Source organism: Pinus tabuliformis, chromosome 8 (genome assembly GCF_031772625.1).
Source record: "Pinus tabuliformis cultivar Carrire ecotype Pingquan chromosome 8, CPIR1, whole genome shotgun sequence".
NCBI classification, from domain to species: domain Eukaryota; kingdom Viridiplantae; phylum Streptophyta; class Pinopsida; order Pinales; family Pinaceae; genus Pinus; species Pinus tabuliformis.
The window spans coordinates 1,380,032,557-1,380,056,084 of record NC_142294.1 but is presented as its reverse complement, the minus strand read 5'-3'; the positions used below and the strand labels follow the sequence as shown (position 1 = coordinate 1,380,056,084).

Sequence of the window (23,528 nt, the reverse complement as noted above, 5' to 3'; positions counted from 1 at the left end):
AATTAATTAATGAAAGTATTGATAAAATTATTGATTTAATCAAAATTAATTAAAATTTATTTTATATAAAATATATTTAATTATGTAGAATAATAATAATGTTAAAAATATTTAATTACTTTATTACAATGATAGTGTTGTCAATTTTGAAATAGGTGGATAGTAGTGATTTAACCTCCATGGAATATCCTAGAATATTTTTAGTAGTATATAGATATCAAAGGTTCAGATTTATCTCCAAAGTAGTTGTGTTCTTTCTTCCCTTTTAAATAAATTAATTAATTAAAGAAATTGTTATATAAACATGTGGCATATGAATATGACTAATGTTTTTTTTGGGCATGTGGTCTTAGTAACAAATAGTCTTGACTCAAATTATTGTCACGAAACTTATTTGTAGATTAAAAATCTCCGTGGTAAAGTGAAGTAAATCTCGCAGTATGTGGTATTAGTAACAACGCTTATTTATAGATTAAAAATCTCCATGGTAAAGTGAAGTAAATCTTCGGGTTGTCATTTTTTCTTTAATATATATGTTTAACTCATATATTAATTCATTTATAATTAATAATAATAATATAAAATAAAGTTATAATGTAATTATAATTTTTTTTTTATTTTATTTTGGCAATGTAAGATGTCTCATGAAGTAAGCGTTTTGATACTTATCAATGCTTTTCAACCGTTTAATTTATATGGTTGTGCTAGTTTATATTTACATTTTATTATATGTTTTGAACTTGTAGCTATATAAGGTGACATATTAAGATGGTTAATATATTATATATAGCTTACAATTATATTCGATAGTTTTTTCTTGGGTCATGGATACTTATTGTGTACACACTCTCTAGCTCAGTAAGAAAGAGATATAAAGTAAGCATAAAAAGTTTGTCTGTGTGGTTCATCATGAGAACCAGATTAAAAAATTAAAAAGATTTAAATACTTACTTTAAGAAGTTAAAAACTAAAAATAGTGCAATAAACAAAAAAGAAAAAAGAAGAAAGTCCATCAACGAGGGACCATGAAGGATCAAGGCTCCATGAAAAGCCCATTAAGGAACGAAGGGCCATCCAGGTTTCAATTTCACTAATGGAATGCATAAGAGAACTTCTCTTTTCTGAAAGCCGCCCTAACACACCATGATACTATAAGAGAACCCACTATCTCCATGATGGTTATTATGTGGCATCAAACAAAGACGAAGAGCGCGCTGTCCTCTCTCTTCCCTATAGTAAAATCGAGCAACTTATCTCCCGACCCTCACCCACGTGGAAAATCGAAAATGAGAAGTTATGGATTAAGGTTATCCCGCAGATTGGATAATGAATTCCCTTTACTATTGATGTATGGCTGGTGAAGAATATGAAAGGATTTAGGTTCGGAATAAATGACGAAGAAATAAGAAACTTGGGATATTTCTATATTGATTGATGTAAGGATCTTACTCGCTTTAGTGGGAGCAGCGATCCCATAGCCCAGAATGGATGGTTAGAATGAGACAATAGGGGTTTGGCCCAGCCATGTTGTTATTCCTTGTGAGCTGGTGTGGGTAAGGATGGTGTTCCTTACGTTTGTGACAGATATGGCCGATCCACCCTGTTGATGTGCAAGCGGGGCAGCATTTCTCCCACCGAACAAGAAAGAAAGACGGATGTATGCTAAAATTTCATTGTCGAAGTGCCTTCCCCTGTGGGTAATTACTAAAGCTAGAGGGGCATTTCATCTCTATTTCGGGGAATTTCTTGTGGGCTCCTCCTGCTATTCCTTTTCCTCTAAGATTTTGGTTGGTCACAAATTTAATCCAATAGTAAAAAATACAATAGACACAAAAACACCCCCAAAAAAAGAAATGAAAAGCCCCAAACGGCTCTACCGGTAGCTAAAAACTTTCTTAAAATAAGAAAATTAAAAAAATGATATGGAGATAAATTAAAAAATATATATATATATATAAACTTCAAAGAGGATTTACAGCTAAAAATAAAAAAGTGAAAAATTACTAAATCTACTAAGGTAAAAAAAAGAAGGGTCTACATATCCAAAAATAGCGTTTAATAGATTTGTGCAATTTCTCGATGATTTAAAAAAAAAAAAAAAAAAAAATCGAAAAGGTCGATTTGTCTAAAAATAATTTATTATGAGTCGTTTTTGGGCTCCACATTGTAACAATCTATGACATTTCCTTTGGTATTTTTCCAATCCATGACTTTTCATATCGTATTTTTCCATGTTATTTGTTATGATGAAGTCTATCCATGTTAGTTGTTATGATGAAATTTATTTAAAGATTCGAGAAAATCCGTTACATAATTCAAGAATACACTCTTGATTTGATCTTTTACATATTTGATAAATCAATATTTAAGATAAATTAAATTAATTAATTTAATTAAAAATAATTATAATTTATTTTATATATTAATAATAATATTGTTGTTGTTGGCAATGTATATGAAATCCATGTGTTGGAATTGACGAGGAGAACAATGGAGGCGTATCATGGTTTTAGGGTTTCAGAAGACTGCGCCGCCGCGGCCCCTGAAGGTTTGCTCTGCTCTCGAGCGGCCAGAAGCCTGTCCGCTGGATACTCAAAGCTTGAGGCTTCCCTCTCACCCTGGGTCGGATTCTCTGATGGGAAGGATTTAAATGATTCAAACTACAGCAAAAAGAGTCCGACGTGTTACCCTTTCTTCTGGGCGCAGGTCGATCACCTCAGGGCGGCACTAGCCTTTCATCCAGAGGTTTTCACTCTAAATCAACCGATCCTCACCCAGTCTTGTCTTGATGCGCTCCCCTCCGCGACCGCAATGCACAGGCCTGGCAGATCCGTCTGCGGAAAACAGAGGCGTATGGTTTCCATGCCCCATTTTGGTAAGACGTGGATCCGATCTGCCGAGATAAGGTTGATTTTAAATGGCAGGGTCGAAGATCAAGTATGGTTTGGGACCATGGACCTGGATCCTCGATGTTTTGAGTTCTCTCTGCTCTCGGCTACGCAGATCTGGGCTTTTATCACCCTGACGCAGCGTTTTAACAGAGGACTCACAGATCCCTTTGCAGCAGATCCGAGTCGGAGCAAAAAATACCTCAGGTAGAAGATTTCCTCTCTCCTGCGGCCTCCTTTGCGTCAAGAGATGGAAGACTCAAAAGATTCTAGCACCGCGCTGCTCTAGGAATCTTTTGAAAAAAATTCCTGTGCCCCCTTTCAGATTCAAATAGCACAGATCTCTGGCAAGACCATTCTGCAATGGGTAAACCCTACAGATCTGGTGCAGAACCTCAAAGAAAATCTGGAGCACAAACTTGGGATCCCCTCAGCCCTACAGAGACTTATTTTCCAAGGTAAACAGCTCGAAGATCCTCTTCCTCTCTCTTTTTACAACATAAAAGGAAACAGTTCTTTAGTGTTTTCCTTTCGCTTGAGAGGTGGGGCTGCAGGGCAATCCTCTTCTGCTCCTCCATACTCCTACAAAGCCGCAATCTGATCCGAGATACCCGCAACCCCAGAACCTCCCAAACCCAAGCCTTTTTTGGTTGATAAATTGGAGGAGGTTCCCTCTGTTGAGATCTCCTACTCTGATCTTGCAGACGACACCCAAAAATTTGCTGAAAGGGCCATCATCTGCAGATTCAATGGGCTCTGGCCACGCTCAAAGGATCTTTATGACTCGATCAAGAACAACTGGACTGACCGTTGCAAGGTTTATTTCTGTGCAAAGGGATATTTTATAGTGCTGTTCGATAACCTCGAGCACTACGAAAACGCCTTAGAAGAAGGCCCTTGGTTCATGGGTTCAGCAGGCCTCTTCTTAACTCCATGGTTTCCAGACTTTGACCCAGCTTCTGCAGTCATCACTAAAGCCCCTGTATGGATCAGACTTCCAAATCTCCCAATACACCTCTGGCGCACAGAAGTATACAGGCAAATAGGCAATACCTTGGGCTGCTTTTTAATGGGAGATTACAAGAGGGAACAGCAAGGTCTCTATACATATGCTAGAGTATGTGTGGAGCTAGATTTAAGCAAGGGATTGCCAGAGCAAATCAATCTCAAGATCAATGACTCTGTCTGGACCCAGTTTCTAGATTACGAAAACACTGCCTTCTGATGCCGCCACTGTCACCTAACAGGGCACCTGCATAACTCCTGCCCATCGCTGACAGCAAGAATGAAAAAGGGCATCTTCGCAAAATCCAAGCCCAAGCGTTGGGCTCCCTGTCCACCGCCGCCAGCTGGGAGCTCTAGCTCCCCAAGTATGGAGAATGAGGAAAGCGATTCAGAACCGGACCAGGCGCCTCAGCCGATGGTTCCGCCCACGGACACTATGGGGCACACCCATGTCACAGCAATCTCCCAGAAACGCGCCCATGAGACTTCCTCCTCTGAATCAGAGAAGGAGTTCCCGAAGATAGAGAATGCCAGTCTTCAAGTTGTTCTAGCTAATTCTCCCTGTGATGGCTGGACAAAAGTTAACAAAAAGAAAGGGAAAAAACATTGTGTTGTAGTTACTGACCCTCTGGGGTAAAAGCCTGTTAGTCAGTCTTTGCTCTCATTTTTTTGATGTAGCTCTGAGTTTGTATCTTTCCTCCGGGACCGAGGTTGATGAATCCATCATTTCCGGTCTGTCGGTCTCTTGCCTCTCCTGTTTGTACTATATTTTACTTAATAGATTTAGTCTTTATCAAGAAAAAAATAAAATAAAATTTGTTGTTGTTATATAGTATGACATATTAGCATGTTTATTAGTTTATAGTTATAGGTAGTGTATTCCTTTTATCATCTAAAAATATCATTTTAAATATATAATATATCTATGTTCTCTTTCAATTGGGGAAGACATTTGTTTATTTAAAAATAATTATAATTTACTTTATATAATACATATTTAAATATGTAAAATAACAATATATTCAAACTATTTGCTTTCGTGATGGGTGGACATATAATTAGTTGTGGAGGGATGTGAAATAATAAGGGAATAAGGCTTTGGATGAAGTATTTAGGTTATGAGAGAGGCACAAACTATAAAAATAATGAGAAGTTAAGAAAAAGGAATATAAAATCGCCATGGGAGAAGGTTCGCTCTCTGCCCTTGATTCACTTAGGTCAAGTCTCTTGGAACTTTGATGAGTGTTGGTTTTAGGGTAAGATTCACAAACTCTCTAATTTTGTTTAGGATGTATGGTCTATAATTGTGTTTCTGATATTTTGTTTCTTTTTCATCATTGCCTTCTTTTTAGTGCTTGAGTCTAGTCTTTGTGACACTACAATCTGTTTATGGATTAGTAAAACTTTGGGGCCTTTCCTCAATTCTAGGTTTGGATTTTTCGTCCATGAATTACAATCTCTCTGAAGGAAACCAAGGAGGTTAATTTTTAGATTCCCTATCATTGTTGTTACACATGCTGTCTTCTAGAGGGTCAAGCCTCTCTTGTGGGTGGAAAATTTCCTATGGTTGGCATCTCTCATTCCATGCTTCATAATTCAAGTTGCTTGGGTTGACTCTCTCTATAATTGTTTTGTATTTGTGTTCGCCCCGTGGTGGTCTAGAGGTGCAAGTTTGTACTCACAATTCTAGCTCCTACTCTATTGGGAAGGGGTGATAAAGTTTGGTTTGGTTAATCAAAATATACTCTTGCCTTTCAGTCAAGACTACACACTGCAATCTTAGCTAGTTTTTATGCACATGTCGGGAGTCTGATTCATCATTCTCTTGAGGTGAATTTATTTCACCCCCTTGTTGGTTGTTATTTTCAATATTTTTATCGTTGGGATAGAGAAATACTTGGGCTACGAAGTCAGGCTAGGAGAGGAAGTTAGTTGATGAAAAAATATGTTTCTTTGCTAATAGTAAGCAACATTGATTGGCACTTATTTTAGTTTGCATTGCGAGAAAATTGATAATGCCTCACAAAAGAGGAAGAGGTGGAAAGGGAGTAGATGAAATCTAGGGAAAGCTACCATTTCGAGGGCTCAACTAGCTATTAAACAATTTGTTGAATCTTATTACATGACTACTCCCTACATCAAACTAGAAACTACAGTAGTTGAGGAGGATGTTGCTCATCAAACGAGAAGATATGTGTTCGATGTTGATATTATTAAGAAAGATGGATTTTGGTTCCTAGATATAGGTTGCACCCAATCACGTCAAACTAGATACCTCAAAATAGTGGACGTTCATTGACAAGTCAAAACAATCATTGGAAAAGTCTTGTTGGAAAGGCTCTAAGAGCAATTATACAACTAGATGAAGAACAAAGGAAAACAACCAAGACAGACAAGAAGATCAACATACTAGCCAAATAGCTAGCAAGTATTGAGTTGAAAGGAAGTTGACCCACCTGAATCCATTCAAGTGGATTCCCTTATAGCCTAGTAAATGTCTTTTCTGATTTTTTGTTATTTTAATTGTTTATTATGTGGTACATCTAAGGATAAGTTATATGACATGGAGGATCTTTTATGATATACGCAAAAGAACTTAACAAATTAAGCCATTGTATTGACCCATGATATTATAACAAAGTCTATTTACATATTAGGATTCTCCATGATAAAGTGAGGGTAAATCTCCATGGTTAAGAATCTTGTTCCATGTTTTCTTAAATGCATATATGCTTAACTTATATATTAATTTTTATGATTTATTTTAATTTTAACAACCTCACATGTATAATAAAATAAGTGTTTTGATGTTTATAATGAAATAAGTGTTTTGATGTTTATGGATTGATATTTATTGTGGTTCACCAACCATCTATATTATATGGCTATAGTAATTTATTTTCATTTTCATCATGCTAAATATTTTTATACTTATAAATATTATGGATTGAAAGTACAATAATATTGTCATAATATTTAGTAATTAAGGTAATTTGATTACCTTTATATTAATTTATTAAGGCATACTACAATTAACAATAATTTTGGATTAACAAGGAATTAACAATAATTTTGGATGAAAACCATGCAAATAGTAATTTAATAAAAAAATTATAAATTATAAATTTATTTTGTTTTATTTATTTCATATTTAAATAAAGAAGCAGTTTAATTTAGACTAAATCATTTTTTTGGGACTAAAATCAAATAATACATTTTTGAGTAACATCATGATTTTTGTTATATATAGATATATATTAAATAACTTTATACTTGAAAATATCTACCAATTTTCACCAAAAATAACAAAAAAAAAATATCATTTATATGAAAGATGAAAATAGGTTTTCTAAATTTTTGCCTGTAAAATGAAAGAAAAATAAATCACAAATAAATATAAATAGAGTAGCTAAAACAGGCGAGGTAGGAAAACTCATCTCAAGCATAACTAAAATATTCAATATCAAGCTGGATTCCTTGAAAAATAACTCTGATAGGTAAATATAAATAGTACCGAATTCAATATATACATATATATATATATAACAGTGGATGCTCTACATAGAGTGATGCGAAAAGGAAAGATTAATTAAACATAATTTGCAACTGCATATTATAATAAATTAATTTATTTTGATATATGACATCAGAAATTACTTTTTACCAAAACAGCCGTCCATTTCCTATCAAAATATTATATGTAAAATTCACAGGGTAGACAATAACCGACACTCCATAGCCTTCATAAAGTAAACGATTTTCTTCTGCAGACTAATCCCTGATCCTTAAATTTAGTACAAGCCATTTGCAGATTTTTCACCTTGGCTCTAATGTGCCTGATGAAGGATCGTAAATATAAATAGTACTGAATTCAATATATATATATATAAAACAGTGGATGCTCTACATACAGTGATGCGAAAAGGAAAGATTAATTAAACATAACTTGCAACTGCACATACAGTGATGCGAAAAGGAAAGATTAATTAAACATAACTTGCAACTGCACATTATAATAAATTAATTTATTTTGATATATGACATCAGAAATTACTTTTACCAAAACAGCCATCCATTTCCTATCAAAATATTATATGTAAAATTCACAGGGTAGACAATAACCGACACTCCATAGGCTTCATAAAGTAAACGATTTTCTTCTGCAGACTAATCCCTGATCCTTAAATTTAGTACAAGCCATTTGCAGATTTTTCACCTTGGCTCTAATGTGCCTGACGAAGGATCGGCAGCTGAAGAGTTACTGCCTGATGTTTTGTGAGGGGCAGGTACGCCCACACTATGCACATCTATGAAAGGGGGGCTTGTGGGCGAAGGAAGCTGTTCTCCCTCACAGGTCAGCATCGACACCACACGAGACATTGAAGGCCGCAACGCTGCAGCTGCTTGAGTGCACAGAAGACCAATTTTAATGACCCTAATCCCTTCCTCCCACGAATAACTACCCTCCAATGTGGGATCCATAACTTCCAAAGCTCTCTCTGCGTTATACAGTCTCCATGTCTGGTAATTGACCAATATCAACCACGCATACAACTTTAGTTGCAACGAATCATAATTATTATAACAACATGTTCGAAAATATCTACTTCAAAGATGAGATCTATAAAGGCTGTACCCGTTCGATGAGAAACTCCGTGTCTTGAGGTGAACTCTGATTCTTTCTTCCGCTGATAATCTCAAGTACAAGCACTCCGAAGCTGAATACATCTGCTTTCTCTGTTAGCTGTCCACTGTACGCGTACTCAGGTGCCATGTAACCTCTGCACAATACTATGTACAATGAAATCTCCATATCTAAACCCTCTCAACATTATATGAACCATATTGAAGAGAAAATACTTACAAAGTTCCTGCAACTTTAGTGCTGACGTGGGTTTTATCGTCTTCAAACGGTTTGGCTAAACCAAAGTCTGTTATTTTGGGTTTGTTTTGATGATCGAGTAAAATATTGCTGGCTTTAATATCTCTGTGAATTATTCGAATTTCAGATTCTTCGTGAAGATATGCCAGCCCTCGTGCAGTTCCAACTATGATTTCATACCTCTGTCTCCAATCTAGTAAATGGCGTTAGTAAATGGCGTTTTTCTTTATCTGCAAAACATACACAAAAAATATTAACAAGGTACAATATCAACTCAAAACTCGAATCGGTGCAGCGATTAAAGAGGGAGAAGCAACCGAATATAATATTGTCGAGGCTACTGTTATGAAGGTATTCGTAAACTAGTAGCCTTTCTGAGTTTTCCACTGAGCAACCAAGCAATTTCACTAGATTCCTGTGCTGAACACAATTGATGAGATTTGCTTCATTCAAAAATTCCGCATCTCCTTGACTTGAACCTATTTTCAGCCGTTTAACTGCAACCTCTCTACCATCTGGTAGATCCCCCTGCCCATCAAGAAGCATCATGCTAGGTCAAAAATAATTATATGGTTTAACCATTAACAATGGTATCTACCTTAAAATAAATTAAACTGAATGTAACACGAAACGCTCACTTTAAAGACGGATCCAAAACCGCCTTCGCCAAGCTTTCTTTCTGCGTGAAAATTAGACGTGGCCCCTCTTAAAGTCTCGTATTTGAAAATAAGTTCCGGATTCGCTATAGTCGCCGACAAGCTAATTGCTCCTTGGGCTTCTGCGAAAATAGTTACAAAAAGTTTTATTATCTTAGAAAAGGAAATAGGGAAGCGGTTCATAATATCCAAGCTAGTAGGTCATTGAATCATCTACAATTTCAAGACCTCTCATTTGAGAAACAGGTCCACAATTTTTCCCACGAGAGTAAAATTTCAGCTTGCAAAGGGTTATCGCTGCAATTAATCCAATCGTAGCGGCTGCTACTCCCAGAATTAACCGAAGCACGGTCGATCTTTTTGCTTCTGCAAATTTGCACAAGAAATCATAGATAATTTGCAAAAAAAATCAGATAATTCGCACAAGGTACCTCAGAAATCAGGAAAATGAAATCTTTAAAAAACCCGCACGATAATTATAAATTATGTGAAAGAAGATATATACTTGATAATGGAGGGCTTTCTGTCGGCGAGAGCGACGACGGTGGTAATGGCGACGGCGAAATATTTGGAGAATTGAAAAATGGATAAAGCTCGTAACGCATGTAGCAGTTCATAGACGCGAAATTTGATCCAAGAACTCCACTAGTGCAATTCTTATTTATTACGGACAACGCAAACTGTAGGCACGCCTCGCAGTCTTTGGTAGACAGATCTCTCCAACACTGCGCCAAGGTGTAGATAAGAACTGTGGAATTATAGGGCGCAACGTCTTTCTCCGCAGCAAAAAGTTTGGGACTCTTCGCAGCTTCATAGCTAATATTTTGGAGCGCCAGTGCCCTAACAGTATCTGCGAACTCTGGTTTACTGCTTGTCTCACCGCTGCACTCAACATTTTTTTCTGCGCTCTCGCTAAAATTTTTGGAAAAACTATGATTGTCGTAACGTAATAAGCAGGCATCTAGTATAATGAACGCAGAAGTTTTGTTGCATTCTCGATCAATACGAGTGCCCATACCAGTGCCGGATATAATCGCGGCTTTTGCAGTGGCTACGCACTGTTTGCAATCGGAGGAGTTTAAATCTCCCCTGCATTGGGCAAACCCATAAACCGTACTGTGGCTGTTTTGCCCGTCATCATGACTACATGTATTGAATCCACTGGTAGAAACGTTCCCCACCAGTGAATCCAGAACCTGGTTTAGATTACTCTGAAAAGCGCTACCGTTGGTATATTCGCTATTCTCACAAAACCGTATAACGGGAATATTAAACGGATCAGCAGCTGAGAGGGGCATAAGCATACACACACTTACGATAAGAAAGAGGCTGCTAATCAACTCTTTCATCTTCATCGCCATTGTCCAGGCGTTCCCGCAACGTTTTCCTCTATTCTATTTAGATGAGGGAGGCGGTTCAGGAATAGCTTTGGCAAGTTCAATTTAGATGAGTGGAGGTGGTTCAGCAATGGCTTTGGAAAGTTCAAGTTATTGCATTCATCTTCAAGTTCAAGATATTTCATGGCCGCTTCAAGGTCGTCGCAAGTCGTTTTCGTCTTCGGTCATCGCAACATGGTCGTAAGTGGCTGCTGTAGAATTGAGAACTCCGTAGAAATTAAGAGAAGAGGAGGTCGTGATCTGCACTGCTGACACCATTTTACACCACTTATTGAAACCATAAGCAGCTATGGAATTTGACGGGCAATTTGCTCGTCACATATAGCCAAAAATTCCAGTCTTTCAACATGATGGGATAAAGATTCTAGACGTTCACCATTATGTGGAAAAAAAGGATGAAAACCAATATGAGAATTGCAGAAGGGGTAAAATTTAATACGGCCGAAAGAAATTCAGATCTAATATTATGAAAATGGATATTCAAATTGTAAAAGCAGTCAAATTTGAAATTCAAGGAAAGAAACTGTAAAATTAAAAAAAAATGGATATTCAAATTGTAACATCAGCCAAATTTGAAATTCTAAAAAAGAAACTGTAAAATTAACATTTCATAACAAAAATATTCAAATCAAATTTAAAAGTTCAGATTTGAAATTTTTACCTAACCACAAAGTATTTATTTAATTTATGTGATTTTTTGGAATTTTTTTGGTAGGTTTTTCGGGTTTAATTTCTCTAAATTTGGTAGAAATTTATTGAAATCACAAGTTTGATGAGTAAACCCTGCACAATTCAAGTGCTCCAGAAGTTTTTTATTAGGGCGTTGAATCCATATATACAATCAAAAAACCAATTTAAATAACACAAATCAAGATTTCACCTCGAAATTTTAAACCAAATTCAATTACCTAAAAATCCAAAATATCACACTATAAACAAATCCTTTAATTTGCACATGAGTACACGGCTTAGCGGTCAGGGCAGTCGGCTAACTCGCACCCCGCCAGCGTTCGACCCTCCATTGTGTCACTGGGCTGCAGCTTATGCTGTTCCATTGCGAATGATTCCAGTTGATGTGACAGATTGGATGTGACTGCTATCAACTTGACTGATATGTATATATATAAAAAAAAAAAGACCCAATATTGCTTCTTCTAAGAACTAACCCCTCCCTTTTAAAAACAACTCCTTTAATTTATAAGATAAACGCACACATGAAATTTGAAATTCCTACGTTGACCACGAGACTTACTTTATGTTGTGAGATGGGTATGCCTTTAATTTGTGAGACAGACTCGCAGATGAGATATTAAATTTTTACGTTACCCGCGAGACTTTAATTTGTGAGATGGGTTTCTATTTAATTTGTTACATGGAGTTGCAGAAGATATTTGAAATTCCTACCTTAAACACGAGACTTTAATCTGTTAGATCTGTATCTATTTAATTTGTTAATTTGTGAGAGACACCAGCCTAAGAGATTTGAAATTCCAACTACCAGACTTTAATTTGTGAGATGGGTATCTATTTAATTTGTGAGATAGACCCGCGGAAGGTATTTTAGTCTCCACGAAGTTTTTGATCTATAATTAACAATAGCTTCAACCATTATGCCTTCTACCTTTGCATGACTAGAGTTTCATTGGTTTGTTCTTTTCCACACTAAAAAAAATTTAGTTTGACTTTTATGTAAGTTTGAAATTTTATGAATGAATGAATTAATATATTGTTATATGGGTAATTATATTAGGCTTAGTTTAACGAGGCGGAGAAATTCTGGTTATATTTAGAGAAAATCTTGCAAGGATTTTTGTAAATTCAAGTTATAGTTGTTAAACTTCAAAATTTTAGGTGTCCTAGGCGTTTTTGATGGCGCTGAATCCATTTCCACCATCAAAAACACTATTCAAACACTACCTCCACAAGATTTTTTGAAATCTTTTTACCCAGATTGCCACTTTTAGCTATCCGGGCAACTCCTCCGCCTCCTGAGACAACTCCATTGTATTATATGTTGCAAAAGAAAAAGACTGTAAACTATACTATAGAACATAGAAGTAAAAAACTTATGTAATTTTGTCTTTTTACTAGCTTTTCTTTTTTTTATCATGTTATGTTTTAGGGAGATTCCAACCAAGCTAATATTCCAGAATATGTTCAAAATGAAGGTAATGCCCAACACTTAAGTCCAAAGGATTTATGAAAATGCTCTTCATTATTCATTAAGATTGAGGATTTATGAAAATGCTCTTCATTAAGATTGAGGAATTGCCTACAAATACCCATGACTCAACAATTTTGCAACCTAAATTGGGTAAGGGGGCAAGGTATAATAATGGAGAAATTGGGGCTCCAAAAGATTTTACTATATTGATGGTAAATTTGCATTTGGTGGGCCATAACCATACATATAACACCCTCATAATTAAGGGAAAGACAAATATTATAGAAATTTCTTCCCTTCCCCCACACTGTTGTTGGTTTGCTCAAACCATTAACTCACCTGATTGCAAGTGGCTTCTCGAAAGTGGATAGGACATTAAAATCCAAAATAGATGGAATGTGTCATCAACAATTTTTACTCCATCTCAAGTCATCACAAATAGCAAATGTCAGATAAAGAGAAAGTGGGGCAGACCCATAAAGTATCACCTCCCAAAGCCTAAAGAAGTCAAAATGTGAGGAGCTCAAGGCAACCAAGAAGAGACAAGGAAACAAAGAAGCTAATTAAGCAATGAAAGAAATTAAAGAACTCCTAAAAAAAGCAATAAATAATGGACCTATACGTTGATCTCTTGGACTTGTCCAGTCCTCCATACAAATTGAACAATGCAGAGCATCAACATGACTAGTAAGAAATCAATGATTTCTATCAGTTCTGGTCTCATCTCCACTCATATGAGAATGTGTTCCCTTGTTACTGATTTGTTGATAAGGTTCCATTGTCAATTGTTGAACATCTGGACTAATTACCGACATACACCGATCAGATTTCAACCTAAAATCATACACTAAAATGCAAATTATTAGCAACAATAAATTAGTGAGAAGGATGAAAATGTTGAAAGGATTCAAATTATGTATATGATGCATGAGGATTTGATTAAATAATTTGAAAGGACTGGAACTTGTTTGTGTAATGCATGAAGATACGATTCATACAACAGTAAATTAGTCTGAAGTGTGAAAGGAGGACCTTGATTAGGAATAGTAGAAGCTGAGGATAGACAAATTTTGAAATGAGACTTGGTAGTGAATATTGCATTTAATGCACATTAACCAAAAATATGGTAAGTACAAGCCCAAATTGAAAATAAAATACAATATTCAAACATATGGTAAGCTTTAGCTCCTGAAGGTGAAAAAAGATAAGAAGCAACAAACTTTCTTAGTTCATAGTGACACAATAACCTAAGTCAATGTTGTTTTGAAGTGTAGGGGTAGAACAAAGGCTTTTATCAGGTTGGAGTATTTTCCAAATAATATGAATATTGTAACTCACACTAACAACTTGAATTTTTCAATGATCACATTCTCCTCAAGATCAAGTGCTTCTTGTTGCCCTCAATTCTTCTAATGGAGGTCTCCATTCCTCCGACCTTCACATTTTGTTTTATATGTAAGTATCTAATCCTTGCAATTTCATTCAACATTGGTGTGTGTGTTGGTGAGAATGAGGGGTCAAGGTTTGATATGATGGGAATTGGAACATCGAAATTGACCCTGACCCATATGAATCGTTTTTTATCCAATTTGAAAATTTCCTACATGTATCTTGCAATATACTTTTCCTGTAGGCTTCACACCATATAAGATAACATATGTGACTAAAATGTGAACATTTATGAAGAAACCCATTATTCTACTAAGTCATAACCCAAAGGCTCCATTCACTAAGTTCTCCTAGTAACTATGAGGAAAATCAAAGCTGAAATACTGTGATAATTGAAAATTTGTAAGCATCCAATGCAAACCTCCCAAGGCACTATAAGAATGTGATTGTCTAATAATCACAAGGTTACCTTAGCCCTGAGCTTGGCTATTTCAATGTCAATGAAAAAGACTTCATGCCTTGATCAAGGAATTTACACCCAAGCGTAGGCCATTGGAGGCTTGCTGCAGTCAAAGGGTAATGTTGATATAGTGGGTCCTTGTATTCTAGTGCTTCAGAGTCAAGTATCAATTAAATTTTGTCAAAAGACATAATACTAAAATACCTATTATTTAATACGAAATTTCCAATGGGGTCTCATTGAGCATTGAGTTTGTGACTGAGGTTTCATTATTATTGTGGCATGCCCCACCCAAATATTGTGTGAAAAAAAAATAAGGAAAGAAGTCAGATGAAAGACTTGAGAAAACTTGGAAAAATAGTTACCCTATCAACTAATATGAATGAACTATGTCACCTTTGGGCATGTTTCTTGAAGAAAATTAAAATAAATAATATAAAATCAACTATTATTCTCATAAAAATATAAATTTTTCAACTGCGATGGACTCAATGGGAATTGAGCTCAAATCTATTAGGCACCCCCTATGAATGGATCATTCCCACTTAACCCTAATGAATTGGAAGTTGTGTAACCCATAAAATGCAAATGCCAAAACACAAAAAAAAAAGATAAAAAACTTACCAGGTTGGGATGCCCAACCCTATTCACTACCCTTGATCCTAATGGGTTTAGCATAATTGACAATTAAAACCCTTCCATAGAGCTCAATATTATTCATGTTATCCATGGCAGCAGCCACATCTTCCTTTGTCGAGAACATCACAAAACCAAAGGAAGGATGCCTTTGTGAGGCTTGATCAAGAGGAGTGGTGATGTCCTTGATGTTGCCAAAGGGTATAAATATCGCATGAAGAATTTCCTTGTTCACATTTTCATCTAGCCCTCGTGCCATAAGTCTTTGTGTAAAGTTAGTTCTGCTTAAAAAAATAACCTAATCAATTATAACACATCTGTTGATTGTATTGTGACAAATCTCCAAGTCATGTCAATTAGTATGATCAATAGTGATGACATATGTGATTCGTATAAAGATTTGCAAAAATCTCATGGAGTGAAGACATTCAATCTTCAAATCACATACAGTAGATGAGCTCCAACACTGTGACATGATAGTACCCTTACTCTCAATATGAAAGCATGATAGCACGAGAAAGGGAAGCTTACAATATCCACCTATAAATGTGCATTAGTCATGATATCTTTAGATCAGTCTCATGTGTTAAGACTCCATCTCAAGTCATCACAAGCACCAAATGTCAGATAAAGAGAAAGTGAGGGGCAGATCCATAAAGTATCGCCTCCCAAAACCTAAACAAGTCAAAATGTCGGGAGTTCAAGGAAACCAAGAAGGAAAAGAGAACCCAAGAAGCTAATTAAGCCATGAAAGAAATTAAAGAACTCATAAACAAGAAAGAAATGATTCACCTATACAGTGATCTCCTACACTTGTGCACTCCTCCATACAAATTGAAAAATGCAAAACCTCAGCATCACTGGTAGGAAATAAATGATTTCTATTAGTTTTTCTTTCATCTCCACTCATATGAGAACTTTTTCCCTTCATATTGATTTGTTGATAAGGTTCCATTGTCGACTGTTGAACATCTGAATTAATTAACAACCTACACTGATAATTTTTCAGCCTAAAAACATAGATTCAAATGAAAATTATTAGCAACAGTAAATTAGTCTGAAGGATGAAAAAGTTGAAAGGATTCAAATTCCTTGTATGATGCATGAGGATTTGATTAAATGTTTTGAAGGGATAGTAATCAAACTTGACAGAAGTTTATTCGTTCAAACATGACTATTCATATGCAAGGTTAAAAACAAATAAATAACATATAAAAGTGAAAACAAAGATGCTAACTTGCTTTTGACAAGACATGTTGTACTTTCACTTTAGAACTCATGGGAAATACAATTGAAACCATTCTTTGATATAAAGCGTGGCCTATGGACAATATGAATTTTCAAAGCAAATCCTTAATCTCTTTGGGCATTTTGGTAATGGGTTCTCTTTAAATTCATGTAAACCACTTAACAGGAACTACCCCTTTATGTCAATAGGTGCAACCCTCATAAGTCATAGTGAGAACATGCAAGAGACATGTAATTATGCTTGAACCATTGGCTTTGCTACCTCAAAATCAAAATCACTCTCCCAACTCATGATTTCTATATTTCACATTAACAACACCCACCCAATGTTTTGAGATAAATACAACGAAACAAAGACATTCCTTTCTTGATGTTGTAGACATGAAATTGTTTCTTAGTTCAAAAAATATTCCCAGATTACAATGGAGGAGGAGGGGAAAATCACCTTTATCAAATCCTCTTCATTTCAAATGTTGATAATTCCTTTGCAAGCCTCATCAATATAGGTCCAAAGAAGAAATGTCACAATCGGGTCATAGGATAGGAGGGCACCTCCTTTTCTCGCAATTTCCATGGGTGTAAGATCAATTGACCTAGTTGGCTCCGCAATCAGACTTATTGCACTATGCTCATTCCATAAGGAACATATCCTTGTCCATGTAATATGGAATATGAACATTCTATCAATATAATAGAGTTAATTTGTGTATAATGAGAATAACTGGCTGTAGAATGGCAACCACTGCACCACTTCTTACAGTGGCAGTTTGGACTGACATATTGTTTTCACAACCATTTTTATGGAATCATCACGAGACTCATCACTAGGTAATAAATTCAAGAATAACAAAGAATTCTGAAGAAGGCCAACAAAATAAAAATTATAGAGAAGGATCCATAATGAATCATGTGCCAAAAACATGTGGATGTTTGTTTTGAGACTTGGATGTTTATCACTCCTTAGAACTTACAAAGAAATTATCTGCATTGAATTGATAGTTAGAAGTTTGATTGGAAATTGGAAAATAAAATTCCTTATGCATGCGATACAAATTTAGGTTAACCCGTACTATTTGAATTTAGTGCATATAAAGTGTCCAAGATAAGAACACCATGGAAAAAAACTTGGTTTCTACATCACATTTGAGTCATATATGATTCACAAGAAAACAATATGTGTTTTATGAAGAATCATGACAAAAATTTAGTGTGTTTGCCAAATTTTATTTTTTCTAAAAGCTTAGTTTTCAAAAATATACAACATATAGAATTAGAGAGTGAGGTGTACCATGATAAAAAATTTTGATAAATGAATTGTGCTACAATATTCAACATTTTTCAAATTTAATTTACTATGATGATACGTTGTATCAGCATGATTCACAAAGAAGCTTATTTTTTAGCATGAGTCTCACTAAGAATTTCCATCACAAAGCCAAAAAACTTGATTGCTAATGCGATCTCGACATCATTTTATCGTAATACTATTCAAAAGGATGTTGAAACTAAATACAACAAGGTTTTGGACAAGATTTGATAGCACAACAAATGCAATTACGTGATCTTCTTGTCAAGGCAGGGAGAGTTACAAAATAAATCCATGTAGCTAAAGTCTAAAGTTTTTCAGTGTGTAGTATAGAAAATTAGGAGACCCTATCAATGCGTAAATATGATTAGACCAATGAATAAAGAAGATTTATTATTCCTCTGATTAAGATTCTGAATTAGATTCGATTGAATCTTATTTTTCTGGTTTTGTTATGGGTCATTTAAGGTTCTATGGCATGGCGTATTCTTTTGAATTTAGTTTTTTTTTATAAAAGGGCATACTTAGGAAAAGAAGAGGGTTTAAATGTTTACATATAAAATATATTTGATGTGATGATTCTATTTTATCTTGCAATAGAACCATGTTTGTTACTGATGTACCCTGCAAATATGAAACTAAACTTAAAGGATTTTGTAGGGCCACTATTCCAAGAATTGTCACATAATTATGGTAACAACATCCCACATGTGGGAAGCTAACTTTTTTATCCAAAAATGAGACTGGCCCCTCCCTAGGCACAACCCAACTTGAAAAAAAATATTTAAGGTTTCCAAATAAATATTAATAAACTAGCCCTTAATTACCTAGATCAATAATCTCAAGCTTTCTAAACAAATATCCAAGAAGCACCTAGAATTCCATTGGACATGTAAGGAGTTGATTTAACTTTACTGGATAAAAACAAGGCAGTGGCAGAGTAATGTGATTTTCCATTCACTAATTATCCCAACACCCTTATCTGGTAAGGTACACCCTCTCTTCAGGTCATGTAGATATAAACTAATAGGTTTTTAAAGTTCAATCCATGTTTGCATCACATTGGTGTACCATGCAGATACAAACATCTCATTAGACAAACCCTTAATAATGTAGATCAGTAGGTTTCCTCACAAATATCAAAGAGGGAGCTCGAATTAGATTGAACATGTCAGGTTGCATTTATTGGTCAGGAACAAGGCATTGACAGAGATGGGTTTTTTTCCATTCACCAATGAGCTACCCATCCCCTGGAGTAGTTGCTTTGGATATCTTTATCATGTTGGTCCGCACCCTATTCTAGCCATGTAAATATGTAATAATGGAATTATACTATTTACTCCTCTACCCACTCTGGACTTGTTTTCTTGGATCCTTTTGGAGAGGGTCATTTGGAGATCCCGACCCACTTGGACTGCTGTAGGAATGCATAGACCTTCATGACAAAATTGGTAAATGGCCAAGGAAAACGTCATAATAAGAACACAGATAGTTAAAAAGAATAGATTTGCGTAAAAGATTTGAGACTAACCAGACGTAATTTGAAATTATGACCACTGGTTATAATCTCAATCTTAGAGAAGTCATCTGATGTTACAGAGAATATAAAGCCTTAATGTTGTGATGTCGAACATGAACATACCCTGAAATCAAGAGTTTGGGTTCCTATTTCTTGTGAGGATAGGGCATCCTTTGGCATGTGATGATTTGTGATAGGAAATGACATGACACTAATGACATGAAGTGCATGATGATGTGGTAGTACCAAGTTGTCCTTCTTGTTACTTATTTCCTTCTGTCTTCTTGAAAATGTGGCACATGTTCTTCTTCTTCCTCCTCCTTATGACTTGAAGATGAGGAGTCTTCCATCTGATCTTGATCTTCATCTTCTGTTAGATTTTGGTATTCCTTCATCTTCTCGCTTGATGATACTTGTATTTCTTCAATTCCAGAAGTGTCTTCTAGCATTTCCTCCTTCTCCATCTCCCTCTTCATCATCTTGCCATGACATGATAAAGTAGTTATTTCTACAATTCACTCATGATGAGACAACATCATTCCGAAAATCACCTAGTCTAAGATTATGCATATGATCCATTAACTAAGTCGAAACCATATGGATGGTTGGGAAAAGGGCTCAGTGACTATGCAATTGCATAGAGGTCAGGGGTAGGTTTGAGCCTTGATACTGCGTAGTTCGCAGTCCAGGCTGGGCTGAGGAAGAAAACTATGCATTCTGAGAGCTTAGGGTGATAGGATAAGGGAATGGGCAATGGATCACCCCTTTGTGCTGTTAGGGAGGAAAACAGAGCCCAAGTGATTTCACAATTGCAAATTTTGAGAGCCCAGGTTGAGGCTTAAGCCTTGATACTGCGCAGTGCACAGTTTAGGCAGGACTAGGGAGACAAACTGTGCAATTTCTTGACTTAGTGAGTTCAGCTACAGGGTTTTGCACTACTTGGGAGAACTGCGTAGTTCTGGGAGGTAGTGGAGGTTGGGCCATTGCGAAGTTGTGCATTTCAGGATCTCAAGGATGAGCTTGAGGTTAAATATTTTGCAATGCATAGTTAAGGATATGTTGGGAGGATGAATTGTGAAATTTTGGGAGGCAAGGTTGGGCTTAAGCACTGAAGTTGTGAAATGCGCAGTTCTGGGCTTGAGCACTAAGGTTGAAAAATGTGTTGTTCTGGGCTTGAGCATTGAGGTTGCAAAATGCACAGTTCTAGGCTTGAGCACTAAGGCTGTGAAATGCATAGTTCTAGAGGGTTGTATGAGGCTAGGTTGCTAGGAATTTTTTGAAATGTTGATAGGTGTGGGACTGAAGAGACTGTTGTGAAAAATGATATGACTTAACTATGATCACACACTTGAAACACTTTGATAAAACAACAACATAGATCATCTGGAGGATGTTAACAACATATTTCACTCAATGTGACAAATTTTCAACAACTTTATGAAAAGTACAAAACTAAAGGTACATTTTGCAATGATCATGACGACACTTGTGTGAAAGTGCTTAAAAGTTTGATAATGAGTGAGATTGATGTTTACATGGTTATACCAACTCATTCACACAAATATAACCCCTTGAAACCACTAGAACAAGCATACATACATTGTGTGCCATCTAACATGTGAAAAAATGACAATTGCTAAAGTGCGAAGAACTTTAGCGATATGTGAATCAATAGTGAAAGTAACACATGCCAGAGCAAAGAAAACATGAAAAAAACACTAATTAAAATGAAATCAAGTGAAAGAGATGGTCATAAACATGAAAAAGATACTTTCTAAAGCAAAGGTGCACATAAGCGATAGTTTGCAAAACTCACCGAAATAGAAGTACAAACACAACTAGAATGTGAAAAATTGTTGTTGTCAGTGTGCACTAACTGTCAACATGGATTAGAAAACACACAGGCATGTCTTGACAGGAAAGTGCTATGCTTGTCCAGTATTCCGTAAAAGAATGTGCTTATGAACTTGTTACGGACTGAGCATGTGTGAGTAAGTGACTTTAACACTTCCAATCCAAGAAGGGAGCTCAAAAATAATTAGCTAACCAAGAAGTGACTATGGAAGGACCGATCACAAGATCCATAGAATCCTCCAAAATTAAAGTGAACACAAAATTTTCGAGGGTGTTTGTCACAATGACAACACTTGGGGACACCCTGGTAGAACTCCAACTTCTCTACCTTGGTCAACTCTTTCATGCAGGGTCTAGTTCTTCGGGAAGTATTGATTCATCGTTGAGATTATCGTGGCTCCCCCACTTACCCCGTGCATAAACATAGTCACCTTCATTCCTTTTATAGGTTGAAAATAAACATAAATCAACGATCACACAATGTTTCTACTTAGGATAGGTTAATGAAGTTCACGAGATTTAGATTTTTAGAGTATAGTTTTTCATCTATGGTGTTGCTCCACTACTAGAAGGCCTGGACTGTACCCCAACAGAGTCACTTTAGGGACACAAACATTGCTTTGCTGCGAGCGAGCCTAGATATTACCCCGACTGGTTTTTTGGCTTCCCCTCTCCGCATAGGAAGCATTTCTATTCTTTCACCCTTATTTATTTATTTATATAGGACTGTTCATTGACACTTATTTATTTCATGGATGGAAGGGGGATCCTAACTTATTAATAGCAAGAGAGGTTGTCCCTTCAGAGAAGCATATATAAGACCTATGATAGTTGTTTGATCATTTATATTTTCCCCTTGTCCTTCTCTACTTGATTGGATCAGCCAGAAAGCACCGATACATAAAGACCCAAATGCGGGCATGAGGTTTCTGGAAGAGACATGGAGGTCATGGTTTCAAACAAGGATTTCTTAATGCAAGGATCATATTTTCTGTTGGAACATCATCGACAAAAATATGTAACCCAAACAAGGAAGAAAGACAACGCATTAGACAAATGTTGTGGTGTTACAAAGTCCCTTGTTATTTTTACACATTCCCTTTGAGCCGACAGAGCATATTCATGCACGGTCTCACAAAATGAAAGGAAACACAACACACAACAAGGAAACAAAACTAGAATACAAGCAAAAGAAGCTAAAACAAATCATAATGCAAGTGAAAAGTAAGAATAGACAAGAGAGAATAAATATAACAACACAAGATGATTGCAAGAGAAGGAAAACTAGATGGAGCTAATCCTACTCCTAACCTAACAACTAGAAGGTCAGGAGCACATATAATGAAATTTCCAATGTAGGCACTGTAATCGTTCCCAACCTGCAATCATGAAGATACGATCAATTAAAAAAATTATAAAGGAATGTTTAAGCGAAAATATGAGAGCTTGAATAGTTTGCACCACAAAAGTAAGGTCTTTCCTATGGGTAGAAAGGTGTGTCACAACCACTACTTTCATCTAATTCACATTCTTAACTTTTCGATGAATACCATCTTTAAACAAACCTTAGAAGCTTCTCACAAATGTGTATCCATCTACACCAAACTCCTTAGCAAGCGTGAGGGAAGATCAATTTTTTTTTATTTGCGACAGAGATTTCAATGTGAGATTGTTCCAACCATTCAACAATTGGATCATAAAAATCATAATGATCCTCTTGAAAACCCCGAAATATTTGAAAAGATGAATTTTCAATTGGGGGCACGAGATAATGAGAATAATTTTGTGAGGGAAAATAGATCTGATCATATTCAACATTCATGTCGAGACAGTGAGTACCTAACATAACAATCAGTGGAGGTTGAAGAGCCTCAACCGCTCAACAAAAATCTGAATAGTGAGATGTTGAATGATGAAGATCGAGGCATGTAAAACAAATTCCATTGGATATAATAGTGGGAAAATGATAAAACGAATGACATTCATGAAATATCAAATAATGATCATATGAGATAATAAAAGCATTAGATTCCCAATTTGTAATAAATGAAGATAAATCAATTTGAACAACTCTATGAATGCTATGAACAATCGAACCAACTTCCTCGCAAGACAAATGTGACA

General features: G+C 35.8%; 1 protein-coding gene and 1 pseudogene across 1 annotated transcript; both read right to left on the bottom strand.

The window, feature by feature from the left end:
* Window positions 1–8,010: 8,010 nt before the first annotated feature.
* On the bottom strand, window positions 8,011–9,614 carry LOC149240680 (cysteine-rich receptor-like protein kinase 42; annotated as a pseudogene).
* Window positions 9,615–9,624: 10 nt separating this feature from the next.
* LOC149240679 (antimicrobial ginkbilobin-2-like protein) lies at window positions 9,625–10,894 on the bottom strand. Its single transcript, XM_089370274.1, has 2 exons — window positions 9,937–10,894; window positions 9,625–9,797 (listed from the first exon to the last, which is right to left on the bottom strand). The coding sequence occupies exons 1-2, from the start codon at window positions 10,790–10,792 to the stop codon at window positions 9,625–9,627; spliced, it is 1,029 nt and encodes a 342-aa protein (XP_089226400.1). The 5' UTR covers window positions 10,793–10,894.
* Between the last annotated feature and the right edge of the window lie 12,634 nt (window positions 10,895–23,528).

Coding starts and splice junctions, on each gene's coding strand:
- LOC149240679 (XM_089370274.1), bottom strand. CDS start 10,792: ATGGCGATGAAGATGAAAGAGTTGATTAGCAGCCTCTTTCTTATCGTA. Junction 9,798..9,936: donor AGAAAGCCCTCCATTATCAA/GTATATATCTTC, acceptor GCAAATTTGCAG/AAGCAAAAAGATCGACCGTG.